The 25,181-nt window shown below is 40.4% G+C and overlaps 2 protein-coding genes across 7 annotated transcripts; one reads left to right on the forward strand and one right to left on the reverse strand.

The window, feature by feature from the left end:
- The first annotated feature begins 412 nt into the window (after positions 1 to 412).
- Positions 413 to 9,213, forward strand: LOC310871095 (uncharacterized protein). Of its 3 annotated transcripts, XM_083782580.1 has the most exons (12): positions 413 to 621; positions 1,710 to 1,807; positions 1,972 to 2,077; positions 3,631 to 4,097; positions 4,140 to 4,474; positions 5,660 to 5,726; positions 6,611 to 6,683; positions 6,992 to 7,136; positions 8,187 to 8,250; positions 8,379 to 8,503; positions 8,861 to 8,950; positions 9,040 to 9,213. In XM_083782580.1, the coding sequence occupies exons 1-12, from the start codon at positions 509 to 511 to the stop codon at positions 9,058 to 9,060; spliced, it is 1,704 nt and encodes a 567-aa protein (XP_083638706.1). In that variant the 5' UTR covers positions 413 to 508; the 3' UTR covers positions 9,061 to 9,213. The 3 variants fall into 3 exon arrangements, with proteins under 3 accessions (XP_083638706.1, XP_083638705.1, XP_083638707.1); XM_083782579.1 differs by having other exon boundaries at positions 3,631 to 4,474; XM_083782581.1 differs by lacking the exons at positions 1,710 to 1,807; positions 1,972 to 2,077 and having other exon boundaries at positions 3,631 to 4,474.
- A 937-nt stretch (positions 9,214 to 10,150) lies between these two features.
- Positions 10,151 to 24,664, reverse strand: znf644a (zinc finger protein 644a). 4 transcript variants are annotated; one of them, XM_083782577.1, is made up of 7 exons: positions 24,560 to 24,660; positions 21,606 to 21,784; positions 15,382 to 17,983; positions 14,619 to 15,224; positions 12,817 to 12,942; positions 11,227 to 11,329; positions 10,151 to 10,376 (listed from the first exon to the last, which is right to left on the reverse strand). In XM_083782577.1, exons 3-7 carry the CDS (start codon positions 17,966 to 17,968, stop codon positions 10,181 to 10,183), a joined length of 3,618 nt encoding a protein of 1,205 aa, XP_083638703.1. In that variant the 5' UTR covers positions 17,969 to 17,983; positions 21,606 to 21,784; positions 24,560 to 24,660; the 3' UTR covers positions 10,151 to 10,180. The 4 variants fall into 4 exon arrangements, with proteins under 4 accessions (XP_083638703.1, XP_083638700.1, XP_083638702.1 ...); XM_083782574.1 differs by having other exon boundaries at positions 11,227 to 11,365; XM_083782576.1 differs by lacking the exon at positions 21,606 to 21,784 and having other exon boundaries at positions 11,227 to 11,365; positions 24,621 to 24,664.
- Between the last annotated feature and the right edge of the window lie 517 nt (positions 24,665 to 25,181).

Below are 25,181 nucleotides of genomic sequence, written 5' to 3' on the forward strand. Positions count from 1 at the left end.
ATCCTTAACAGACATTGTATTGAACTGCACTCTCCTGTGCTTGTCTTTGCAACGCCACACCAACAACGTCCATTCATGTTTATGTGCAAGTCAACGCTGCCATCTGCCGGTGGATTATGATTACGTACTAAACACAAAGCCTAGGAACAAAATGAAAGGAAAAGATGTACTCTGACATCGAAAAGCTGCAAGCAAGCTATGCCTATAAGAAAACAACCTGTGACATGTCTTCTTTTATATTTAATTCCTGAACCGATTATATGATAAAGCCTAAGGTCTCAACGGTTCATAAATAGTTTTTGTTCAAGAGCGGGTCAATGTATTTCATCGAACTTCCGGTGCAAGATTTCCCTCATGTCCTGTCCCTTCCTTTCATTTTGTTCCTTCCTAGCCCAAAGCCTGGTGACGCGAGGTCACTCTCTGGGTGATGCACACATTCAACATAACCCAGAATCACAACTAACCAGCGAAATGGAATGGTTTTGGACAAACTGTACACATTAACAAGATGAATAACCTCAATTCATTTCCGTATAGGATGCCTGGGCCATCTATTGGAGCAAACCAGGCACAGGCGCCGCAGAAGAAACAACAACAAAAACAAACAGTTGAATCTGGAAGGTAACGATAGAATGTGGGCTCAGACTATCACCTGGAACGGGTTTAGACCTAGAGTAGACAGTTAGAAAGTTTCAGGATTGTAAACCCGACAACGTGCTTGCGTGACATCTAACTGATTAAACAAGGCGGGCTCTCCTTAAAAACGAGGGTGATCTTGAAAGAACGGCTTGCTGCTGGTCATATAAACGATTTGCGTTCAAATGCTGGCATGTGAGATTCCATATTCCAGCAAATACAATGTACTTAGAATACTCGCTAAGCTAGCTAGCAGCTACCAACACGATCAATCTACATACAACGAAAACCAATGCATACTGTTGATCACTGGCACTACCGTACTGTTAAAGACCCTGCAAAGGAAATGAAATAATTTGTTTCTAAATACATAACTGTTAAATAGTTATGGCTGAAAACATGTACGTGCAGTTATGATTAAAATGATTCACCCTATATACATGGTCAATCACTGTGGTAAACTCTATGTAAAACAAAACAATGTAAAGAAACTATATATATATATATATATATATGTGAGTTATTTGGAAAATAGTCTGAAGTAATTTTAACGATTTGAACATGCACTTTACACTTATCAGCACCCATCAGACCTACATTTACTTTGTTTGTTTATGCCCATGGATGACTGGCTTTACTAGGTTTTGTTAATAAGCAATTGTCGAAATATTAGGCCTTAATGTTAGCCTAAGATTTAGACTGAGTCGTAGCTGTATTTGATCCATTCTGATTGACAATCTTAGGCTACCTTAATGTAAAATGTTCAAGCATGTTCGAATCATGGCTACTTTACATTACTTCCACTTACATTTTGGAAATAAATAGCCATTGAGGTTCCCACTGTTCCTGATACCTTTGGCTTTGGCTGGCTACATACACATTAGCCTATAGATTATACTGTGGTGTGACAATCTGAGAAATGTGAGAATACATAATTTATTATAATTACTGCTTTAAATATTGCCATGGAAGTGGACTACTTAGTTAGATTGATGTCGAACTGTGTATTTCTGAATTATACATTTTATTTATTATTCAAGAACGGTATGTTATTCTTTATACACACCAATTAGAGCCAAGTGGGTGGCGTGGAGTAAACAGGCAGGTCAAGTCCGTCTGCACAACGATACAAAGAGTATGACAAATGAACCTGCACAACCTGGCGAAACAGGTATGAATCTGAATGTTACTTTTAGGTTAGTGGGTTTCTGGGTTTGTCTCAGTCCTAAGAAAAGGTCAAATTTAACCTATTTACTATTTCTTATACTCTATGGGGGTCCTATAGGGAGAAACTCATAATCATTACTAATTCATTTTAACTCTTGTAATGGACAGAATCACCTGGAGCTACCGGATGGAGGAATTCATTTGCCCCAGCGGTTCCATCACATCCTCTGCAGGATACTGCGTCTCAAGACAAAAGTACAAGCAGTTCAGAGAAGTAAGACATGGCAAATTAGTGGTCAACAGCCAGTCATTTCCGGTAATTAATGGAAACGCATAACTGGTGCCCCGCATTTCAGCTGGCATGCTAGGACAGGGAAAGGTTGCAGTAGTACCATACACCCTGAAACAGAGAAATGTGGGTTATTTGGGAATCTCTCTACGTCGTCCTCAGACGAGCCCTCCATCGGCGTCTCCAGTCATCTCGGTTCTCCATACATCTGGCCAGCTCATTTGTGCTTTCTGCACCAGCATCTTTTTTTAGTACGTCCACATAGGTAGGTGTGGGACGTCCTCTTGATCGATGCCTGTGTGTTGGTTCCCACAGTACAAGCTTTTTGGCCGGGAGTTCTTGGTGTCGGTGGCAGTGGCCATCTAATCTCATCCTCCTCACTGCTATCTTCTCTGATACACTTGGTAATGCTCCATACAGACGCTTGTTGGTGATGTGCTCGTCCTGGTTGATGTTCAGTACCACACGTAACTTTCTGGTGTAGCACCCGTCCAGGGATTTCTGTAGGGCTTGTGTTAGTGTCCAGCATTCACAGCCATATAGGAGAACAGACTCCACGGTCGCAGAGAAGAAACTGATCTTGATATGTCAGGGGAGGTTGGATTTCCACACACTGATCATACCATTAAGAGCTCTCCAGGCAAGTGCCGACCCATGCGCCCAGGTATTTAAAGTCACTGACTTCCTTTAGCGCAGTACCCTCTATTGTTGTTAGAGGCAGATGTTCTTGGGGGATGTTATAGGTTATGACCTCTGTCTTCTTTGCATTTAGCCTGAGGCCAACATTAGCGCACTCTGGTCAGGAGAGCCTGTGCCTGCCTTACGTGGTCAGATAGCAGGCAGATGTCATCAGCGTAGTCAAGGTCTGTGAGGGTTTCTGCAGGGTGTCTCATAGTAGACCTTCTTGGTACGATAGTGAAGCCGAGCTCCGGCTCCCTTCCTTTAATAGCTAGTCTCAGAGCATAGTCCAAAACTATTATAAAAAGGAAGGGGGCTAGGGTGTCTCCCTGCAGCACTCCGGTTTGGATGTTGAATTCCTCACAGTTACCGTCCGGCGTTGTCACTCGGGCTCTCGTTCCTGTGTACATGGTCTCAATGGCTCGGAGCAGGTTCGGAGGGACATTGTAGGCCTTGAGTATTCTCATCATCATTCCTCTATGGATTGAGTCGAAGGCCTTCCTGAAGTCTAGGTAGGTTGCTCCTCTTTACCTCTTCAATGATCCTTCTTAACGCAAGGATCTGTGCTAAGGTGGTTTTCCCTGAGGTGGGGCTCGATTGCGCATCTTATCCTGTTCAGTATCATGCGGTTACACATTTTTGCAATGATACAGGTCAGGCTGATACCACGGTAATTGTCAGGTTTTGAGAGATCTCCAGATTTTGGTACTGGGATGATGAGAGAGAGAGAGATACCCTATTTCTGGCATGATGTTTTTCATTAGAGCCTGGAATACATGCATTATAACAGAGACAAATGGTGTATGTGACAGACGCACACACACCCCCTAACACACTGAACCATGTTCCATTTCCTTCAGGGCTGAGATCTATGACCCATTTGATCGTTACTCGTCAGAATCCGAGCATGAAGACCAAGAAGGTCCCCATCCCAAACGCCATGCATACGAGCGGTCCACTCCAGGCCCTGGTCGCCATGATGACCATCAATGGACACCATCTCACTCTGACACGGATGATTCCTTCCAAGTTGGGCCTAACGGCCCTGAAAACAGAGGCCGAGGCCCCAGCCCTGACAGGAGAGCCCCTGAAAACAGAGGCCGTGGCCCCAGCCCTGACAGAAGAGTAAGACCCCCTGAATACAGAGGCAGAGGCCCCAGCCCTGACAGGAGACCCCCTGAGCAGCACAGGGGCCGTGGCCCCAGCCCTGACAGAAGACCCCCTGAGCAGCACAGAGGTCGAGGCCCCAGCCCTGACAGGAAAGCCCCTGAGCAGCACAGAGGTCGAGGCCCCAGCCCTGACAGAAGACCCCCTGAGCAGCACAGAGGTCGAGGCCCCAGCCCTGACAGGAAAGCCCCTGAAAACAGAGGCTGTGGCCCCAGCCCTGACCGGAGAGCCCCTGAGCGGCGGTCCTATAGCCCTGATGATGGACCACATTGGCGGGCAGGTTATGCTCAAGTCACACCCCACGCAGACCACAGAGAATCTATCCCCGACGCGTTGCCTGAGTGGCAGGCACATCGCACTGAGAGGCAGTCACAGCGTCAGAATTCCAGTGCAGAGGAAAGACTACTCGACATGCTCAAGTCCATTCAGGCATCGGGGACAGGCAGAATGTTCTCTAGAACAGTCCAGAACGAGACATACAGTGGACAGAGTACCAACGGCGAAGAGAAAATAATGGTCCATGAGGTCAGGAGGGAGGTATGTTGAAGCCCGACCAATAAGCGACAGGTTCATACTTCATAGATACCGGTAGTCCTTTTTGGGTTTTTCACTTTAGTCTCTATCTGACTGGCATAGCAATGATGTCAGTGCTGTAATTTCTGTGACAGTCTCATGTTTGTTACCAAACAAGTAGTATGAGAATAGGTTTTAGGACCTGTTGTCAAATCAGTGTATGGTCATGACTCATGTTAAGCCAGGTACAGTACAGTTTTAGGCCCTGTGCTTACCTATATGTATTGTATAGAACACATGTATACACATGTAGAAAAACGTTGTGTTATTGAGGACGAGGGACTGCTGCGGTAAATCCGGTAAATAATACAATTAAAAGAAAAATCACCTTGTGCAGTGCGGACTGTTTCTATATTCTGTTCACTTGAGAGTCTGCACCGTCTATCCTTCTCTGAAACTATTGACAGCTCAGGACTTCAGTCCCATAGTATTAGGGTATTGATAATGAGTATATGTAGTAACTAGAGATGCTCCGATAATCGGCAATGATGATCGGCAATTTACCCAATCTGGAGAAACCGATCTTTTACATTACTCAATTTAAGTGTTATAAATGTCAATCAGATATATAGTATCATTTTGTTTTTCATCTTTGACAGGCCAACACATTCTCCCATTCCTCCCCACACACAAGAACAGTTCTGGCGTGGGTTTTGACATATTATACTTTTGGAAAATATTAAAATTTGGTATCGGTATTGGCCGATCATGAGAAAAACAATCGGTGATCGGTCCCAAAAAACCTGATCGGAGCATCCCGAGTATTAACTTAGTTTAGCTTCTACAATACCTCACCTAATGACTTCAATTAGTTTTTAAGCACACTTACATTATGTGATGTCAGTGTTTCCCCTAGCCAGAAGCTGATAGTGTGTGTGTGTGTGTGTGTGTGTGTGTGTGTGTGTGTGGGGGGGTAGCTTTCACACATGCACGCAGCACGCTCATGCAGAGCGTGTGCATGCGTCAGACCCATGCATACAAAATGTGACATTTCTCTGATTTATTTGCACTTTTTAGCGGTTTCTTTGTGGTCTTTTACAGTCTTTTGCGGTTATTTGCCCTTTTGTTTGCCTATTAAAAAAATTGTAACTTTGAATAATTCCTTTCCCCTTAATCTTCTGTATGTGATCTCATTCCTGTCCTTTTCAGAGTGCTACTGTGAGATCATTACCTCCACCACAGGTCCAGATGGACCAGCCACGATTTGTTGGAACAGGTAGGAGATTGTCGTGAAACTGTGGGTCCCTAGTACACAACAGGAATGTGACGAATAAACAATCTGAAAAATGCGTCGTAACTCGTGAATATTTGACGTCAAACTATTAATTTGGTAATGCATGATACATATACACAGGTTTGTGTATGTACTCATGACACAAACAGCATTTTGCACATACATTGCAGTGTGTAAGGACCTTCATACTTCAGCTATTTTAATGGCCAATCTACAATCTCATAATGTATTGTACTTGTGGGTTAGGGTTAGGTCTGCTATTTTTGTTTGTGAACATGTTTGAAAGATGGGGCACTAGGTTGAAGGTGGCTAAAAGGCAGATTAGACAGAACTGCATTGTGAAAAGGTGTATGAATATACAGTACTGGTATCAACTTTTTACTGTGGACCTGCTATTGTTGAGTGACATTCCAGTGACATTGTGAAAATATTTCACCACTGGCTTTTACTATATTGTTGCTGTCGGGCAGACACCTAGTATCGCCATATTAAAGGCACAGCCCCAATTTATCACACAAGAGTGTCTATTTTCACCAAAAAAAGAAAAAAAGGTTTTGGACATACAAGGTTTCCACATAACGGCAACAATATATTTATTCTGTTAAGTATTTGTACGTATAGATCAGTGGTTCCCAAACTGGTGTGTGCACCCCTTGTGGTGTGCGAGCGCCTTCTAGGGGTTGGCGTGACATGAAAAGGCTAATGGTGGTGCTATAGTTTTATTTGAAATATATTGACATATTATGCCCATATAGGGCAAGTATATACAGAATATGGCCTATGCTGCATATGCCATATTCAGCTTCATATATGTGGATAAATAGGAAAGACGTAGATCATACGTAAACGTTACACTCATTTGACAGGAGTGGAACAACTCAAAAGTTCTACGGAAAGGACAAGAACCAGGAGCAACAGTCCAATATGGGAAATGGAAACGTAAGAATACAGAGTTGCTTTTTGTTCCATTTTACAAATGGGTTGATTGCTTGAACATGCAACGATTTAATAACTTTAGCCCGTGTCATATGATGAATGTTGTGAGCTTGTGAAATATTTCATATAAAATGTATACTTATTTATTTATTTTTGCTTCTTGGTTAATCAATAGGATATGGTGTATAGAGAGATGATATATTCCACTCAAAAAGGTTGTGGACGTGGCCTCCAATAAGATAATTTAAATATCAAGAGTCGGCACAAGTTGACATCTTGTCTGACTCTGTGTTTTGTCTTTCTTTCAAAAGCCCCTTTACCTGTGAGCTGTGTATGGTACAGGTGGCCAGCATGCAGGATCTGGAGCAGCATCTAGGGAGCAAGAGCCACTGGGACACACTAGAATACATCCAGCAGCAGAAGAAATATGATGACCTGACTATAGCCTTCTTGCAGGTAACCTGTTAACCCATTTCGACCTGAGGACGTTTCTACAAATGTCTTCTAAATCCTGACAATTGTCTGAAAAACCCATGTTTCTATGTCAGTGGTTCTCAAACTATTTCATGTGAAGGACCCCTAGGAATTATATGTATTTGCCCGCCGACCCCATCTCAAAATATGATGTTCTAGGGACCCCCCCAGAAGCAAAGATTTGAGTTCAAAACGTTTGCTCTGAAAGACCTTCACGATTTTTCAAAAATAGCAGACCTACAAGTTGCACTGAGTGCCGTGCTATGAGATTGTAGATCTGCTATTTTTCAACAGCTAAAGCATAACATAATGCTTAAAACACCAAAAGGGGTTCCCGTACAGAATAACTGATAGTGCTGAATATTGTCTGGGTCGTTTAAAATTGGGATTAAATTAGTTACTTTATTCCCGGTAAAAGCCAGAAGTTCCATTTGGAATAATACAGTATAAACACTGGGCATATTAATTAGAACAAAATATACAGCATTTTTGTCATAGCAGTCATCTTAACTAGATAAGAACACAATGTAATTTTTTTAAACATTTTCATGTTTATTTTATAAACCTTGAGGTGGAAAAAGCACAGCATGCGTTTCAGTTTAGTTGCAATGTAGTTTTGAGTTGCTAGCCATTTATTATTTTAGTTTTTGGACACCCATTTGTATACAGTTTTAGTGTTGGTTTTCATTTTTGAGTAAACCCTGCCTAAACCTCCTTCCTTGAGATCTTCAACATTAAATCTCAACACATTTAACGTGATTTGAACAAAAAACATTTGTTACCTATTTTTTAACTTTAATTGACCAATTTGTAAGTGCATTCAAATTCAGCAAATTGTAAAATATGTTTGAACTGGTCTCTTTAAACTGTAGAAGTTGAACTAAATGGTTTGTAATGAAAATGCGTTTGTTACAATTAATCTATTTCCACTCTGTCGTCAGTTTACAGTAGATCTGTATGATCTACTGTAACCTTTATGTGTATTGGTCATTCATGGTCCATGACTGACGGCTGCTTTCTGTTCAACCACAGGAAGTCATGATGTACAAAGTCAGACATGTCTGTAAACAGGCCATGGAGGAACCTGCGATTGAAGGTAAATAATCTGGAACAAAGAAGGGTGAAAGAAGTACATGGTTTCAGATGTCTTCTCTCCAGTATCGACTAGATACAGTAGATTTAATCCCCAAATATATCATCATCTTTTTTCTTATTTTGCGTCAGAACTGTGTGAAAAAGACCATATGACCAAGGTGGAAATGCTTCACTGTGCAGCCTGTAAAGTCTATGTGTCCAAGTCCACCGTACTTAAACACCTGAGCTCTCAGGAACATCTCCACAACAAAAAGGTACAGTATCATCATCTGCCATCCACATTTGAGTGCATAACTGAGCAGGATAAAACATTTGATCAGAACATTCTTTGTATTCTTATGTAGATCAATAATATATATTTTGAAGTTCTCTTAACCCATTCTGACCTGAGATCAGATTCTAAAAATGTCTATTACATCCTGACAGTTTAATTATTAACCCATTCTGACCTGAGATCAGATTCTAAAAGTGTCTTCGATTTTTCAAAAATAGCTAAAGCATAACATGATGCTGACACCAAAATGGGTGCCCGTTCAGAATGGGTTAATATAAATCACTATGTATAATTCTTCACCAACTGTTGAAACTGGGCCCGTTTTCCTTTTTGGTAGGGGTTTGGATCGAAGCAGAGACTTGAGTGCCTCTGCAAGGCAGAAACCATGATGAAGGAACTAAAACCACAGTATGAACATTTTCTCAAGGTACATACTCCAACATTGAGTGACTGCCGTTTCTTCTAGTGGTGAAATGCCAAGTAATGTTTCTAAATTGAAATTGTTTTTCCTTTCAGGGTTCTGATCCATTTGAATGACTATCTAGGGAAAAATGGCCTAGGAAATGCTCTCCAGAGATGCTATTTGCCACAGATCAAGAAGAATTCACCATAAAGACCAGCTGACTTTAAAAAACAGACCAAATAATTTAGATCCATTTTGACTTGTCCCAGCTTGTCACCAGTGATGAGTCAGGGTTTGTAAGTTTGATTTAATTTTTGAATTAAATACAAAAGTTCTAAAAACAAATCATGATCTGTGTACAAACAGTTTTTTAAGAATCCTTGCATTGACAAAAAATGGTTGACAGCACAGAGCCAAAGTTTATCCTGGTTGCTTAGCCTTTCTTTTTTTTTATTAACATCACAAAAAAATGTTTTCAGCATTGTAATCTGTGTGAGAGTACATTTAAAATTAAATTATTTAAAAACAGTATATTTTTTTGAAACAGTTGAAAACATTGAATATAGGAGACAGTATAATGGGCAGCCAACACTGGGTGTGCATTTTTTTTAACCACCTTCAGTTCAAGTTTGTATAAAAAGAAAAATGCAGCGAACATAACTAGATAAACCATATTCTATGCATAACATGAATTTAAATTCATAATTCAGTTTTATTTTATGATCTCTGACTGTATTTGACTAGTTTTCAGGTAGTTTCTTTTAATTTTACAGGAGTCTACAACCAGTAACTATCTGCCTTGAAAACAAACGGGCGGTGTAGTCCAAGTTTGAACACGTCAAAATACTTAAGAGACCATATTTGTCATATCATGATTCTATGTATATTATAAATGTAAATATAGAGAAGAAAGGTGCTTCGAAACTGGACTAAAAGGGACTTTAAAACCATGTGATATCTGAGGTAAAAGTTGTCTTCATTAGAAATGGTTTCCACACTAAATTACTGCATGAAATAAAAACAGTCTGCCCATTCAGAATTTTATTCCATAAAATGGACTGTAAAAACAAATGTAACATTATCCAAAATAATTATTTTCTTTTTTTTGTTACCTCCAAAATATTCAAACCTGTAAAATATCTCCGACATTTAATGTTTTTTCTCCTATGGTTTGGCCAATATTTGCAGTTACAAAAGTGAAGGAACATCCAATGTACACACACATACAGTCTAGTGAATTCTAAAAAGGTGGCTTCATGAGGCAGCGTTTGTTGCTGTATGAGAGCTGTCTTGGACAGTCACGTGGGTTGGGGGGTCCATTGGCAGTGAGGTGACCTCTACCATGCTTAGCCCAGTGTGGGGGACACTAGTGTTCATAATGTGCCTCTGTAAATGTTTAATCCAGTCCTCCTGGACCGCCAAGGGACCCTGGAAGACTAGGTCACAGAACCTGAAAAGAAAAGAGGACATGCAGACAATAAGTATGGTCCCACGCACGCATGGTACTCGAAGTTCATCAGGCCCTGGTTGATTCCACCAGAAGACCTCTACGCTGCCCTGTCTGAATAAGCAAACTGCCGCCTAAATAATCAGAATTATGTTGAGCATGTAAGCATATCCCAATTATAATGCAGACAAAGTCCTATCTTGGGATCAAATGCCTGAATATTAATTTATGGATATTGGGGGTGTGTGAGTGAATATTTTAGTGGCTAGAAATGTGAATAACTGCAGCGTAATAGGTAAATACTTGCTGGCCTGACATTTCCCTTTATGCAGCAGGGTGCAAGTAAAAACGACAACATTTCAATGTAACTATAACATCTTCAGGTCATGACCTGACGAAGATGTTAGTTACATCGAAACATCGTTATTACTTGCACCCTGCATGTATAACAGTTAAACAGGCTTGAGGTGCGGTGGAAGCCCCTTGTGCTTCACATTATATGAATGTTTGAAGACACATGGAATTGATAGGCTAAGTTTAATAGTCCACTATAGGCAGAAGTTCAGAAATCCAGTTAATTTATGACATACATGTTTTTGTTCTGCATGTCCAGCTCAAAAATGGCTAATGCCTCAAACTGGACCATTTAAAAAGAGCCTGTGGCTAGGTACAGCTCAGCATGCATCATCCTATGATGTGACATCATATCTACCATAAAAACTGAATTGTTTGTCGCGGGTTGTGTGTGTCCCGACCATCTCTCTCCCCGTTTCCGGTCAACCAACTGTACATCTATAAAGGCAAAAATCCCCAAAATATCTTTAGAAAATAAACTGAATTGTGATCAACAAACCTGCAGGTGAGTCTATACATTTCCTCTGGAGTGTGTGACATGGGCACTGTCTTCTTCTTTGAGCCAGGCCTTGATCGCTGCCTCGTTGCTTTACAGTCATAAGCTGACGGACAGAAAACATTGCCATGCATCAGGTTAGCTCTGAATATATCAGTTCAGTGAAATTATCCAAGCCAAACGCTTAGGGCCTTATCAGCCTTTTGAACATGTCTTCATTACTGAGATCAGTCAGCCTATTAATGATTGTTATTACGTACTCAAATATCATCTTCAACAACTCGAAATCACACAAAACTTCATCAGAATGCTGTTCTCATGTTAGTGTTCCGACTTACATTTGAATAATTTAGGGTTCAATTTAACTCCACCCCCATGCATATACATAGTATGGGACTCAGTTATGGATTGTGGCACAATTAATTTATTTTTGAGCCGAATTCAAACGGAAATAAAAGCCTGGGTACCAAGTCCGAGGCTATGGCACAATTAACCTAGATCTAACATTACCGTCTACTTCTCTCTGCAAAATTTTCCCTTATTTAAATGTAATGGTTTATGTATGCATTTTACATTGTGTTGAAAATGTCATAAAAATAATATAATTTGAAAGAGTGAAGATACAGTAATATATCCATCTATTTATCTATGCGTGTATATACATACATAGATCTATGTATATGGGTATAATATAGTATACACACACTATATACATATATCTTTCTCCATTATTGAGAAATGTGACAAAGGTTACACCTGTCAAAAAGGCTGGTATGGTCCTCCTGAAAATCATTAGCGCTACACACAAATGTTACAAATACTAGTCACAGGTGTAAATATGATTAAATATTTTCACATTGCAGATTTTTCCACCAGGTCTGTAACTAAGCAGATCTGTTGTTGGATATAACTTACATTTTGAAGATGTAACAAGTAAAGGACTAGTAAGGCTTAATTTGTGGGACATACAAGGACAATCTACTGTGTCCACTTCAAGGATATGTTTTCTATAACATTTTAGTTTTCACACCCACACATTCTACATAATAAGACTACTGTGGCTATTATTATATGTTTACTGTCTTTGCCACCACTTAAACGTCCCACTATATGGCAGATTATCCATTCCAAGGTAAACCACTGGCAGAAACTACGATTTCTCATCGTCTGCCGACGTCCATTGGGTGCGAGTGAAGGGGAGCACTGGTTTGTTTTGACACAACAGTGTAATTCCCCTTGTTTATCAGTAGAGGTCATGAACCGCACAATAGGGCTTTAAAAACAAACCCAATGGTTCTTGGTCTAGCTAGCTGGACCCGTGTGATCCACCCTCTAACAGCCACTGTGGGACATCCTTTTCTGACCCTTGCGGGGCCCCAGGACATACAACACACTTAATCCCACACTGACTGTGCATTTCTTTATTGAGATTCATCTTACTGAATTAGTTTCTGCACCAGCAATAACATTGCTCTGTGGAACGTCTCTAGCAGATTCCCAGAACCCGCAATAAACTATAAACTACATCAACATCTAAGGATCTAGTGTAATCACTTGAGTTACAGAATTTCTTCATAAAGATGGCTCACTTACTGGTTCCTTCAAGTAAGGCAGTGTTTTTTCGTTTTGCATATGCCCGCAGGTGATTGGACAAGCTAACGCCACTGTGGAAAGATGCATTGCAATGGACACAAACCTTCCTGTTGAATTCACCTTTCTCTGCAAGAAGACAGTAAGACACACAATACAAAGTATAGTGAATAATACACATTTCTGAGCAGTCCAAAGATACATTACAGATGGCCCAAGGCAGACGACGAACCATTTTAAGTCCATCATTTATTCCTCCCCAATTAAGTCCATAATAATAATAATAATTTATAAATTATGGATAAGGGGACTTTTTGGGGAGGGGTCAGAATAAATGATGGACTTGGAAATGGTTCTTCGTCTCAACTCTTCATGGACATGTTCCCATGGTATCTCAGTGTGTACTCTTAGTAATTACTACAAATATAGTACTTGATGCACATGATCACGTCACACTTGGTGATGGTGATGTTCACAAATCACACTTTTGAAACACAATCAGCTCTGCATAACTGTAGTCCCAGGTTTTCAGAGGGTTGCACCGTTTCCTGTTCCAGTTTATTCATATTTCACCATAGCTTTTAAATTGCAGGTTGGAACTGAAAATACATATGACACCTTCAAATGTGTTTCCATTTTGCCGCTGAGCCAATCAAATGAGGCTATGGGAAAATAAACTGGATCAGGAAACGGATCTACAGTATGACACCTTCTGAAAAATAGGGAGCTTATTATGCAAGTTAAAAAATGTATGGTTAAACAAAAAAAACGTAGGTTTTTGTTTAAAGGGATCCTCGTGACATAAAACGTTTTTATCTTTTTACGTTTTCTGAGCTCAAATGCACCCAAAAACCTGAACTTTTAACATTCAGTAGATTTTCTGTGGTCTGGGGTTTTCTGGCTCAAACAAGTGCTCTTTCCTACATAACAATTTGCCAGCAGATGTCACTGTTGAGGGATTTTGCCTGTTTTTTGCCTGCCATTGCAGCTCAAAACACTTACACTCCAGACCACAGAAAATCCACTGAATGTTCAAAGTTCAGGTTGTGTGGGTGTAATTTGAGGTCATAAAACACAAAATAAAAATAAATGAATGTCATGAAACCTTTTAAAACTGGTTTAGCTGCAAGGACTATCATATTCACAGTATGATATGCCCCCTTACAGCTGTAACATCCCTGTTCTCTTCGCTTACAAAGTTAGTAGCACCTTCACCTTGATTGGTAGAGGTGCACTGGATGGTAACCATCGCTTGGATAAAGGCGCTATATAAATGCACCATTTACCATTTACCACCGATCAGGTTTTTTGATTGTTGTTCGATCTGCCAATAGCGATACAGATCTTGTGCGTAAGGCGAAAACTTTTTATTTCTAAAATTATTATATGTCAAAACCCACGTCAAAACTGTTCCTGTGTGTGGGGACGAAGGGGAAAATGTTTAGGCCTGTCACAAAGATGCAAAACGATATAATATATATCCGATTGATTTTTATACCACTTAAATGTTATAAAAGATCGGTTTCTCCAGATCGGGTAAATTGCAGATCACCGATCGAGTCATTTGGATCAGATCAGTGGCCAATTGACCGCTATTGATTGAATATTATACATTCAAAATGGTCTTTAATAAATCGCCCTATCAAGCCAGGAAATGTAATTTTTTATGAAAATGTTGAAAATGATAACCAAATAGCCTACTTTCCGAATAAATCAGCAATCCTTAAGTAAAAAGAGAACCCATTGCGAACTCATTTCAGGTTTTTAGGACTACAAACACTATCTGGCAAGTAATCTGTACTTACCCGATATTGACTCTGGCAGTGAAGAGACATCTCTTGAACCTGTACTATGGTCACCGTTTGGAGAAACTGGCATGGTGCTTTTTGACATGGGTGAACAACACTTCAATTTTGAATCCTCTTGACACTTCCTCTTTTTTAGAATTCCTATCAAGGCACTCGCACTCGAGAGTGATCCTTTAACCTCTAACTTGGTCTCTAAATGCTTATTGTCCGATGCCTCTCCCGAAAAAGAAAACGGTGGTTTGGCATCATTGTAAAGGTTCGGAATCGAAGTATGTTTGGAGATTCTAATGGGCGGGCGTGGTAAGCCATCGGCGTTGGCCAGCTTTGAGGGAGCGCCGTATCGGTAACGGACCCGATTACGTTTCTTGCCCAGGATTTGAAGTGCCCTCTGGACCTCCTTCTTGTCTCGCATCAGCTCCCGGAGTAAGCATAATGGGGATTTGGTCTTTGTTGCAATGTTCCTACCGAGCCGTTTCAGGTGGCCTCGTATGTGGTTGGACTGCCCAGTCTTGTTATCGAACGAATCCCCACACAGTGGACAAGAGTGGGTGCTCTTGGGGACCTCGGATTTGGGGACCTCAGATTCTGACTCCAACTTTAATGCTGCAAAAGGAAAAAGAATATCATATATCAGTCAAACTGTCATCTGTGCATTCGTCATTATCACAATGAATTTCATGTTTTACTGTACATTTCACACATGCATGCGTTTTTTTTATGGTAGGCTACTAAGACATTTGTTATGACATGGTCACAGTACCCTTTTTTAATCGTCGAATTGCTGACATCCTGCGACGATTCCTTGGCCTCTTGTCTTGAGAAGCCACGTGCTCAGGAAGCACCACGTGGCGTGCGTTGTAACTCAGACCGACCCTATGAAGATGTCCTCTCACGTGATTGGACAATCCGACGCCTGACTCAAAGATTGCAGGACAATATGGGCAGGTTTTGTGATCCGAGTCCAACACTGACAAGTCATCGGTGATTGCAGGTTCTATTACCAATGACATGGTGTTGGGCTCAAAGGTTTCTTCGTAACACTCAGTTTCTATGCACTCTTCCTTGATCTCGCACTCTTCCTTGATCTCAGGGTGGTGGTGGTTGTTGTCATCATCATCATCATTTATATCATCATCAGGGTTGTAGTCATCATCATCATCATCATCATTATTTTCGGTCTTAATTTTGTCAAACAGTCTCTTAGATGCCTGCAGTGCACCCCTCATAGACATTCTCCTACTATAGGTGTAAATGATGTGTGGTTTGTCTTGCTTGATATCATTGTCAAAAGGTGTAGTGTTATCCTCGTCCTTGAATTGGAAAATGTCTTTTTCATCACAGTCTTCCATTTCTTCTGACAGGTTTAGCCTCTTTGGACTTGGCAAATGTTTTGGTAAGATGAAACAAGAGTCCTGTTCAGTAGTGTTGCGATATGGAGTACTCATTTTTCTTTTAGAGGGTGACTTTTTCACAGTTGGCTGATCTGAGGTTGGCTTGGGTGCATCTTGGCTGTTGAGATCTTTTTTTGCTGATCTAGCATTGCTTGTAGAAGAGATACAATTGGATACTGAAGACATTGCATGGCCATTTGAGGATTTATTGGTATCTTCAACTTTTACTGTCAATATACCAGGCAACTCATCATCACTTTTCTCAACATGGTCCTGAAAAGATGTGCTACAGTTGTGCTCTTCTTTTCTCTGTTGCTCTTCAGTTTTCCTGCTATGTTTTTGTCGAGACAGGAGATTATTGATGGATTTGTCAAGTTTTGATTCTGTTAATCGAGGCTTGATTCTTGTATTTATAATCCGTTTCTGTCTATAATCTGTTTTGAAAATGTCTGAGACTTTATCAGAATCACAGGGTGCTCGTTTTGTTGAGGCCAGGCTTTTTATTGAGATTTTAGATGTGAACTCTGAATCTCCTACAGGAGATTTGCAGGTAGGTGTGGGACATTCTGCGGGTGGTTGTGCATTTCTTTCACTTTCCTGTTCAGCTTCATATGCCTCATAAGTCTTCTGATGACGACGCTGAAGGTGATTTTTGAAAACACTTTTGCTAAAGGCTCGATAGGAGCAAAGTGTACAGGAGTAAACTCCGACATCCTCTTTAGCTTCCTTTGGAGATGGATTAACAGTGTGCTGCCTAATTTCATGTTTGTCAAGCTCTTTCTCAGACAGAGCCTTGAAGCTACACTTGTCACAGCCAAAGTGTCGCTTGTCCTTCTCGTGTGTCTTGGCATGCTGAACGAATGCATTTGGGCAGTTAGTTCCAAATGAGCACTGAGGGCAAAAAAGTTTACAATTTTCATCCTCCTCATTTTTGCCCTTAATCTCTTCAATGAGTCTCTCCCTCTTCTTCTGGTGAACTGTCATGTGCTCAAGGAGCAAGTAGCTGTATTTGAAGGACTGTCCACATTCCCGGCAAATGAAAGGCTTTGGCGACAGATATGGAGGATCTATGTGAGACTTCATATGGCGTTGCAAATGTTGTTCTCTCTTGAAAATACTGTTGCATTCTGAACAAGGGTAACCTGATGATTTCTCCTCTGAGTGAGAGAGCACCTTCAATGGGGAATGCCTATGACCGATATTGTTCTCGTGTGAATTTCTTGATGGTGCATGGTATAGAATTTGCTTGATGGCCTTAGCAGTTCCATTGGGATACTGTGATACTTTGCTTGTTGGTGATGACTGTGGTTTGGAATGCTTCCTCGGGGTTCGTACCTTCCTGATGGGAATTGAGTCTACTCTGTCTTCTTCACCATCAGATGAGTCCTCAGGCGACTTAAGGCTCTGATTAAGGTCTTCACTGGGATCCACCATAACCACCATGTCCATTTTCCGTTTCCTCTTTCTTTGGCTGATGGGGGGAGTGACAACCTTTTGTGGTTCCTCTCCGGGGGAATCATCATGATTATCCCACAAAAACTGCATAAACTCTTTGCGTGGGTCCCAATTAAGGTCACTGGCACTGCTGAAATTGTCTAACGAATCCTCTGGTGAATCAACATCAAATCCCCATATTCCCGTAGTGTCGATTTCTTGCACCGTTTTTAATGGGGTGATGCTCTTTCCCTCCTCCTTCTCCGTGGATAAACTGTTGGGTTCATGGGATTGTGTAGCCAGGTGTAAGGAAGGTCCATTTCCCAAGCCAACTGGCAACAACATATCTGTGTTTGATAGAACATCAAGGACATCATTTTGTTTCAGAGAAGGCTTGCCAAAGGAATCAATGTAAGAGATGTGATCTTGCGCCATTCTCACTGGCTCTTGAAGGAGTGTGAGAGCATTCATCTCATGATCTGCATCTTTGTCATCTTCATCAAGACCTGCCAGACATGACATTTCTGTAGCTGTGCCCTAGAAAAGAAAAATACATAATTTTAGATTATCCAAATGTAATACCATAGCACTAGACAAAGTGACAAACCAACAAGTCATTAGCTTGATAGCTCTACAAGAGTAACCATTTACCTAGTTTTAGATGAAAACTCAATGGGCTATATGCACACAGAATAACTTCTTACTTCCGGGTTGCTTCCCTACTTCCTTCACACTTCACAGGTGTTACAGATGATACTAATGAAGGCTCTGTTCCATTCTGGTCAAACAGAGCAGGGTGCTGCTATTGTGCATGTTTGACTCACTGGAATCACTCTGCTACACCAGTGCATCTCAAAGTGTCCTTGAGTGTGTTCCAAATGGCCCTGTACAGGTCTGTAACTCTGAGTGTACAAATGGAACCACATTTGTTCCATTAGTTTTGTATTGTTTTTTTATTTGCTAATTTGTATATATTGTGTCTTGTATTGACCTGCCTTTTTTCCGCATTCCGCTGCTTGTTATTTTTTATGTGAAGCACTTTTGGGTTGCATTTTATGAATGAAAATGTGCTATATAAAAAAGTTTATTATTATTATTATTATTAATTGTACAATTAAAAACTTTGAGAACCACTGCACAAATGGAACAGAGCCTTAATTAGTATAATCGTTAACACCTTTGAAGGATGTAGGGAAGCAGCCCGGAAGCAAGGAAGCTTTGAGAAGGAAAGGCAATGGTCACGTGACTGGGCTGCGTCATGAGTCTCATGACACTTTCATGGACACTTTCATGGGAGCCAAACTCACACCGGAAGTTCAATGAATAGATGGCAGTGAATGGAGCCGGCTGGACCAGTAATAAACAAATATTATTTCTGAACAATTGAGACCTTTGTCATATAATCGGTTCAGGACATCGATGTGCACAGTATATAATTTTATCTGAGGATCTAAACATCAGCACGTATCGAATGTGTTATATCTCTGTTGTTTTCCAGAAGTGATTACTTTACAAAAGGTCTCAGTCATTCAGAAATAGTGTTTGTGCATGAGTGTGCGTCACAGAGCGCATGTTCGGGTCTGTAAGTCCCGGAAAAGATGCGCTGTGATTGGCCAGTAAATCACTTGAGTGGCAGCGTGACGTAACGTGCCTTCCACACTTCCGGCGTACTTCCTCTCTCATTGTAAATTCTTCCGCCCCTCCTTCAACACATCGCTCCAACGAACTGCAGCGGCCAATGAGGCATCTATTTTTTTCTATGGTTTGGCTCCCATGAAAGCATCCATGAAAGTGTCATGGCGCAGCCCAGTCACGCGACCATGTCCTTCAAAGCTTCCTTTCCCGGAAATAGGAAGAGTTATTCTGTGTGCATATAGCCCATTGTGCCTACTTAAGTCCAGTTGGACTACCTGGCTCTATATCGTTTATATTCATTATTTTATATTTATTATCAGTGATGTTGAACATTGGTATACCACTGATAACTAAGTCTAATTATTTTCAGGCCCATCACATGTGTAGGGAACAAGGGATTGCGTCTCTCTGTCAACTCTCATTGCATGACAAATCAGGTCTCAAAATCATAATTTGGTACATAAATAAAACTGAACTAAGTGGATTCGGCCAATATATTAAAAATCACACCCGTGTGAACTGAGGGGCGCTCTTATCAGCATACATCATCTCATTCTGGCCAACCACAATTTGCGTCCTCACTTTTCTCAGCCAATCAAATCATTGCTATTATTCACACAAACACACAAAGCTGGGCGCCCCTCAAAAATAAGAACTGGGTGACCCAGTAGCCAAGTGGTTAGAGCACATTACCACATGGGCACAATGCCCATTGATTTAGTCAAGGAAAGCCCTAAACTCAAAGGTTCCAACACTATCACTGTAAGTATTGGCTGCCATCGCATTCTACTGTACATACTACATACAGTACTGTGCAAAAGATAGGAACTTAGTTATTTTGTCTTAAGTGTTATTATGAAATACAAATAGGTTAGATTTGTTTAGCATTCCTTTTGCAAATAGTGAACTATTACAGTGAGTGAGAAAGAACACACAAAACAGACCACTTTCCAAATGTTGTAGGTATTACATGATTATACCAAACGTGCTGATGATCCACAAGTTCCACAACATAATATAGCCTATATGTAGCCGGCTGGAATTGAGCCTTTGGGGCCACCGTAGACTGGCTGCCCTGCCACTTCCTTGTCAATCAGTGTTGACTATTTAAAGGCCCTGCAGTCTAACAAACACAGGTTTCTTGGTGTTGGCTGTGGGTCCTGAGATCATGTCTTAATTGTGTTTTATCTGTCCCTGCCTTGGTGAGTAACATGATGAATAGATGTTATTTAGATTGTACTAAATAAGTGTTTTCTAAATAAGTATTTTAATTATTTGTTACTATACTACCCTACCCAGTTTGAGTTCATGTGCCTGGAAGCGATGAGCTCATGTGCCAGAGGGGCCGATGTGAATGAACACAGACTCAAATAGGTATACATCATATCAAATTGTTGTTGCAATGATTTATTTGTTTAACTTTATAGTGTACTAAATGTTTTGTTTTCACTTCCTTATATATGTCACCACTGCTGTTTTGTTTTGTTTGTTTAGACTGATTTTAGTGTTTGGTTTTAATTAATTAATTGAGCCATTTCCTCTTGTTTTCCTGCATGCTGTGTGGTTCAGTGCGTGTGTTTAGTTTAGTTTTTTAAGATATTGTTCGCATTTTACTGCATTGTATATATGAAATTGGACATTGGTCTAATAAATATTTGTTATTCCATACTGTTATTAAAAGTTAATATATTCCTGTTTTTGGAACTTTGTCTCAAGTCCTTATAAATAACTTGCATTTGTTGGGGAACCCAGTTTACTGGTCTATTCATGTAATTCCTTGAACGATCTCAAGGTGGCGTAGTCATAACTATAAAAGTAAATCCTTTGCTACACTTGGTTACATATAGATTGAACCATAATTATTAACTGAAGTAGAAACGGCTGTGTAGGGGAAATACTAGAGCAGCCATACTAAAAAGGTGAGATTGCTGAAGACGTTTAAAAGTTGAGGTTGCTTAAGACGGTTTAAAAAAAGTTCTTACGCCATCACTAGAGTGAGCATAGCAACAAGACACAAGTTGGTCATCCTGCCGTCAGCAAGGTTTCTCAAATTCAGAGTTGTTTCCAGATGTTCTGTCCAACCTCTTCTGCAGAAGCACGAAGAAACAGGCAGCGTTGAGGACTGGAAATGCAGTGGTCTGGTCAGCCAAGGAAACAGAGTGCTGCAGATGAAAGACACATCAAGTAGACTTCCCTTCACAATCGGAAGATGACCAGCAGATCAGAACTGGCATAAACAAGTCAGACCCTAGTACACCCATTTACAGTCTGGAGAGAAGTTGTCTTCATGGGGTCTCTGGTGGCTCAACCACACACTGACCACATGCTTCTTATGAGTTGACCCAGGTGTGAATCTGACTCCCAGTGTCTTGTCTTTCTCTCTGCCCTAGGTTTGTCTACACTCTCCTATCTAATACAAATGGCAAAAAGCTAAAAAGAAATGAATACAAAAAGAAGTGGTCTTCATGGAAGACTTGCAGCCAAATCCACTCCTCTGACATGGAAACAAAACCAAGCGACTCACCTATGCATGAATACACAAGGACTGGAATGCAGAAAAATGGCTGCAGGTGGTCAGGACTGATGAGTGAGATTTTTAATTATTTGGCTCTAACAGAAGGCATGTTCTTTGCTGAAGGGTTGGAGAGTGCTCCAAGCATGGTGAAGTATGGGGAAGGTTCCTTGCAGGTTTGGGGCTGCATTCTGCAAATGGAGTTGGAGATTTGGTCAGAATTAGTAGTCTCCTCAATGCTGAGAAGTACATGCAGATTCTCATTGATCAAGCAATACCAAAAGTGCATGACAATGACCCCAAACACACAGCCAGAGTAATAAAGAACTATGTGCAGGAAAAGAACAACAAGGAGTCCTTCAACAGATGGTATGGCCCCAACAGATCCCTGCTCTCAACATCACTGAGCCATTCTGGGATTGAAAGGTGCATTTGAGACCAAGTCCACAAAATAACTGTGGCAACTTCTCCAAGATGTTCTCCAACATTCCAAATAGTAAAACCTTAACAAATTGTGCATAAGTGTACTTAGGACTAGGTGCTGTTTTGGAGGCAGAAACCAAAGATGAATTGATTTAGGGTTTTTCTGTTGACTACCGTACACTTCTTTCATCTTGTTAATTTCGGTTGATTTCCAGTGTGCGAGCGTCAACCGGTTAGATTTTATATGGACTGTCTGAACCGGTAGTCCGGTACATATCATTTTGAGATGTGCTGGCAAGGTAAAAAACCCAGAAACCTGTGCTGATGACGTCACGCTTACTTAGCCACAACGCTATACTCCTATTTTACCGCTGTTTCGGCGCTGTAGTGCCGAAATGATTTCGGCTCGTCAGAAATTTTCAGTAGCACAGAAGAGCCGACTTTAGGACAGTCCCCTGGCCTGTTCACCTAACGTACATGAAGTTTTAGAAAATATTATCAAAAGTACAACCCTAAGTGTAAGTGGTCAAAGTCAGTATTATCGGTCCAGTTTGACCCTGAAAATCGAATCAGTTTGTACATTTTCAACCCGTCCCAAGCCTAACACCCACTTTGATTGAATTTCTGACCAGTTACACATGGTGTTCAGCTAGCAGAGGTCGCTAGTTAGAAAAACTTGGAGGTGTAACAACTACTGAACAGAATGTCAGAGGCACTATATCGAAAATCTTATTGGGGAATGCTGCAGCCTTCATTTTCAATAGAAACCAGCTACATGAAGCTATAAGTGTCAAGTGATGCCAGATACGTGTTGCTTTAATGTGATACGAATCATACGATAAAAATCTACATTGAGCTGGCCCCAAGTTTTTTTCTTTGGGCCAATGACAATTTGTATTATTTTTTCCCCCACAATTTCCACTCCCCTTTCTTGACAATTCATGTTCTGTTCTGCTGCGAATTTACAGTATAGAAGAAAAACTCATTCTGGCTATTAAACAGTTCTTTGTGTCATTTAATTCAACCCCATTTTATTTACGCATTGTGAATTGAGCAACACACTTCAACGTAGACTCGCCTGACATGTAGGTGACCACACTTGGCCAATTTGTAGATGGTTACAGCTAGTTTTTAACGCATCAACACTAACATAACAATTATGGACAGTCAACAGTAACACTAATAAGCACAATCCTGCTAGCTAGACCCAGAGCCATAGAGTAAGACAGAGTTACAACAACTCCGTTCACTTCATGGGGCCAGTCCAATGGCGGCTCTTCTACATAGACTTCTATTGGCGAATAGTGACAAAGGCCTGAACCGGAAGTTGACGGAATGCATTGGAGTCTATGGGCTTTATAGTGACAAACGAGTTACATGAACCACGGGCTGTTTTAGGCCCCTCAATGTCGTAACTCTTGTCTTACTTAACTATAAATGTCACTTTAAAAATTGTTCTAATTCTAAATAATGACGACAACGGTGAACAATATAATTGAGATCCCTTTCAGAGAAATTTGATGAATGATAGAACACTGACAACAACCAATTAATATCTACTTAAAATTTCACTCACATTCAACATGTTTATAGAACCTTATCGTATTCAGGATTATTGTTATATTTAATTAACATTCTTGGTGTGGGTGGCAATTAAGGCCATACATAGATATAACAGCTTTATGACACAGATGGTATATAGGCCTGTCCTGAGATATTATATATATATATATATATATATATATATATATACACACACACACACACACACACACACACACACACACACACACACACACACACACACACACACACACATATATATATATATATATATATATACACACACAATCACATACATACATACATACATACATACATATCATGCACACATTGGTCTACCAAGTTGGAATTTGCTTGATTTGGTTAATTATTTACATTGTTTTTTGTTTTCCCACAAAATGGAAGCTATATATGAATGAATCTAAAATTACAAATGGCATTTTCAATGAATTAATAATGGCAATGGTTGCCATGGAAGAAAAGTCGTTGGATTGAGATGTTTTACACACATGATGGGCAATACATCTTTCAACTCCGCTCTTTCTCCGGAAAAAGAAAGGCTTTTGTAATGATCACACTCACATCACATTCACAGCACAGTAACGTTAACTGCAAAAGGGGCAAACCTCATAATGGCTTTTGATGAGCGCATATGGACTGTATTCTACAGCTAAAACTTTCAGCACTGTAGTTGACTTGCATACCAGCCCAAAAGCTAACCCCTGCTTTGTAAATCACCGACATAGCGAACAAATAGTAGTTTTCATGGTGTTCTGCAAAGGGATCATATTGCATTTTGTTCTCGTTTGTGTCACGCTGTGTTGTTGGATGCTGCTTGCAGGAGCTGCAGCCCATTCCATTTAGGCTGTGTTCCATACCAAAACCCAATCCTTAGGCTACATTTACAGCTTTATGTCAATTATGGCTCGCATTTACAATACATATGTCTGTATATAAGTGAAAGACAAGGAAAACGTTACCTAGAGACGACGTGGATGCAGACAAGGTGCACTTTAAACGCTGCATTGAATTATTTCTTACTTTCGTCTTCCATCCATTTCACACAGTCGCCATTTTCCGTGGTGGTCTGGTGTGGAACAATCCATTTCTTTTCAGAGGTTGACCATACCCAATATCCACAGAATAGTCAAATACAACGCAGGCAACTTCTCTAAATAAGCATATCCTTACAATCAATTACATTTATACACTTTACAATTTCAAAATAATAGGTTTATAATGTTCATCTTCGAGAACATTCTTACATTGTATCGCCATATCCCCCACGAGACGAGATGGTTCATTCCAGATAGGAGGCATACAAAACCTGAGTTAATGACCATCTCTTTAGAGGTAGCAGATTTTTTTTCTCTCCCAGCCAGGTTGATAACGGTTAATCACAACATCCATTCATATAATAAAGTGAAATTTGATTAATCCCAACCTGGATCGATATCCCTGGCATATTTATATCTCAATACGTTGGCTATTTGAGGACTCCAAAATTCCCAAACCAACCTAACAAAGATGTTGCCATCACACAATCCCCTGGTGGAGGGATATTATCTGTAGTATAATGATTTATTCAATTATTGTCGCTCT

This window comes from Protomyctophum parallelum (assembly GCF_964188405.1).
Source record: "Protomyctophum parallelum genome assembly, chromosome: 14".
NCBI lineage: Eukaryota > Metazoa > Chordata > Actinopteri > Myctophiformes > Myctophidae > Protomyctophum > Protomyctophum parallelum.